The sequence below is a fragment of the Temnothorax americanus genome, unplaced genomic scaffold (assembly GCF_048541705.1).
Source record: "Temnothorax americanus isolate GAGA-0224 unplaced genomic scaffold, ASM4854170v1 Scaffold21, whole genome shotgun sequence".
NCBI lineage: Eukaryota > Metazoa > Arthropoda > Insecta > Hymenoptera > Formicidae > Temnothorax > Temnothorax americanus.
Window position 1 is genome coordinate 393,655 of NW_027509349.1, and position 2,765 is coordinate 396,419.

The 2,765-nt window shown below is 36.3% G+C and overlaps 1 protein-coding gene across 1 annotated transcript; it reads left to right on the forward strand.

Moving 5' to 3' along the window:
• Positions 1-489: 489 nt before the first annotated feature.
• Positions 490-2,626, forward strand: Chmp1 (charged multivesicular body protein 1). The gene is made up of 3 exons (XM_077406639.1): positions 490-908; positions 1,345-1,810; positions 1,945-2,626. Exons 1-3 carry the CDS (start codon positions 887-889, stop codon positions 2,057-2,059), a joined length of 603 nt encoding a protein of 200 aa, XP_077262765.1. The 5' UTR covers positions 490-886; the 3' UTR covers positions 2,060-2,626.
• The last annotated feature ends 139 nt before the right edge of the window (positions 2,627-2,765 follow it).

Consider the following 2,765-nt stretch of genomic DNA (forward strand, 5'->3'; position numbering starts at 1 on the left):
GATAATAATAAAATAAGTTAAATCGAGATTGAAATATGATTTCAAATTGCTAATGTTTAATCATATATATCATATTTAAATTTGTTTTAATTAATAATTACGTAACACTAAACTTAACCATTCTTTTATTATTTATTTAATAAGTTATTTTAATACATTTTTAATTTTTTAATTATCAATTGTATATTGGCTGATAAACATTTGACATTAAAAACTATATTAAAATCTTAATAAATCTACAGTTATTTAGATAATGTTCTCATTTCCGCTGTAGATTAACTCTGTTCTCAGTTTAACTTGCTTTTTATTTTTTTCTAGTTCTAGGAATTAGAAAGAAAATAAATTAAACCGAGATTAAAAGTTAATCTGCATTGAGATAGAATAAACATTTCCATTTCTATCAATGAACTTTTAACCTCGGTTTATCTCTTTACTGTTTATCTTTTTCTAATTCTTGGAATCCGCATTGACAATTGACAGAAATAAACGTGATAAGCTTGTTTTAATTTTTTATTGAGAAAGAAGGAATAAACAAGCGTAAAAAAAAGGCATGGTGCTGCCACCTGTTGGACGACAGTGACGACGCGCCAATGAGCGCCGAGGCCGCCGATGAGTAATAATGTATTCCAATCCAATGTATTCTTGAGCTGATCCGTCGTCCGTGAATTCCGTCATGTCAATCGGAAGATAGCATTTTTTGTGCTTTCCGTAAAATTCACGTGGCGTATAACGTGCCGTTGTAAATATCACGTGGCTCGTTTGTGTGACGAATTTATTCCCCCCTCCCCCTCAGTTTTCACGGAACGGCGTTAAATCTAAAAGCGGATTAGCTTACCTTTGAGGTTAGAATTCCAGTCTCATCACAACGGGGGCCGAACAGTCAACCATGTCCGTCTCTCAGATGGAAAGTATCCTTTAAATTTCCAATTATGCATCAACGACTCGTTATACGAGCGGTATAGGAGCACGTTTCCTTATGGAATTAAATTCGAGGCGATATGTATGAAAACATCGTCAATAGATGCATTGATAAATCTAAAAATTATAATTTTCTAGAATACATTGTTGCGTTCGTTAATGATGTACTCGCGTAGATTAGATTATGAGTAGTATTCACATAATTCGATCTCAAATTCAAGATCATCCAGTCTTGAGCGTATTAAGACTCCATTTGACTAATGAAGCGACGCCGTAGAACATCTTGAAATCATTCTTGAGACAATCTTGAACGTGAGATCGGATTATATGAATATTGCCCCGTAACTGCTCCTAATTGGCAAACAAAGGATTGCAGAAGCCTCGTAGCGCAAACGAGAACAGTTTTTCCTTGACGGTAATACGCAGAGAACCTGTTCAATTTGAAGTTTGCGGTGAAGGAGTTGGAGAGAAATTCAAAGAAATGCGAGAAGGAGGAGAAGATGGAGAAGACGAAGATCAAGAAGGCGATACAGAAGGGTAACATGGAAGGCGCTCGCATCCACGCGGAGAATGCAATTCGACAGAAGAACCAGGCCTTGAATTATCTCAGAATGAGCGCCAGGGTGGACGCGGTGGCCAGTAGAGTGCAGACCGCGTTGACAACTCGCAAAGTTACCCAGTCCATGGCCGGCGTTGTCAAAGCTATGGACGCCGCTATGAAATCGATGAACCTCGAGAAGATCTCCGGGCTCATGGACAAGTTTGAGAGCCAGTTCGAGGATCTGGATGTGCAAAGCTCGTACATGGAGAATGCCATGTCGCAAACCACAACCACTAATGTACCGCAGAACGACGTGGATTCTCTGATGCAGCAGGTTGCGGATGAAGCTGGGTAAGAATATATTTCTTATCTGCCGTTGTCAAGTTCTTTCTATGGCTGAGACAAAGCTGAAATTCTCATTTTATATGCACAATGCAAATTATTTCAAATATTTAAAATATGACCGACTTTGTGTCTTTGTACAGATTGGAATTGAACATGGAACTTCCGTCGGGTCAGCTCGGCAGTATTGGCACTTCGACGGCAGTGAGTCAGGAGCAGGACGAACTAACGCAGAGATTGGCGCGACTTAGAGAGTAATGACAAATTGCTTTAATGTATATTGCGATTCAGGTGTTTTATAAATTATGTAATATATTCCCATTATTACTATCGTAAGCATTATGATGCCGTATGGTACATATATGTTTCCAAGTCTCAACTCTAAACGATCGACAGCCCGAGCAAATAAGGAAGATTAAGAAATTCTTAGATTTCAAGCAGCCAGTTTGTATGTGACACGCTTTAGGCTTTGATAGATACGTAAGAACGTTACAGGATACATTGACTTACTTGTCTAGCATTGAATTCAAAGGCAATTGGTCTCTCGCTATTTATTACGCATTTCAAAATTGTCGATTTTACAAGACATTTTCCATAAAAATTTATTGAAATACATGATTATTTAACATTAATTGCTTCTCCTGAAATGTAAAAATAAAATGAATTAATTGAAATTTAAGATCCGCTCTAACAATGAACTTACTGAATTTTTTATTAATGTAATTTGTAACGTCATCGTAAAGTGCAATCTCGCGGAATGCTTTTGCTGTAAAAGTCGGTTGTACGTTATATAAATAGAAAATAAATATTTACCGTTTATTAGCATTCGAAGATTATTTTAAAACTAAGATAAAATTTCACGAATAATTCTTGTATCGCGATATTAAATTCAATTGGATCAGAAAAACAACGAAATACAATCAAGAACAAATTTAGTATCTTACATTTAATTTGCTTTCTCAGT

Excerpts from the sequence above, each read along its gene's own strand:
- Chmp1 (XM_077406639.1), top strand. The coding sequence starts at position 887 with ATGTCCGTCTCTCAGATGGAAA. Across the intron at positions 909-1,344 it reads GTCCGTCTCTCAGATGGAAA|AGAACCTGTTCAATTTGAAG; the intron begins GTATCCTTTAAA and ends GGTAATACGCAG. Across the intron at positions 1,811-1,944 it reads CAGGTTGCGGATGAAGCTGG|ATTGGAATTGAACATGGAAC; the intron begins GTAAGAATATAT and ends GTCTTTGTACAG.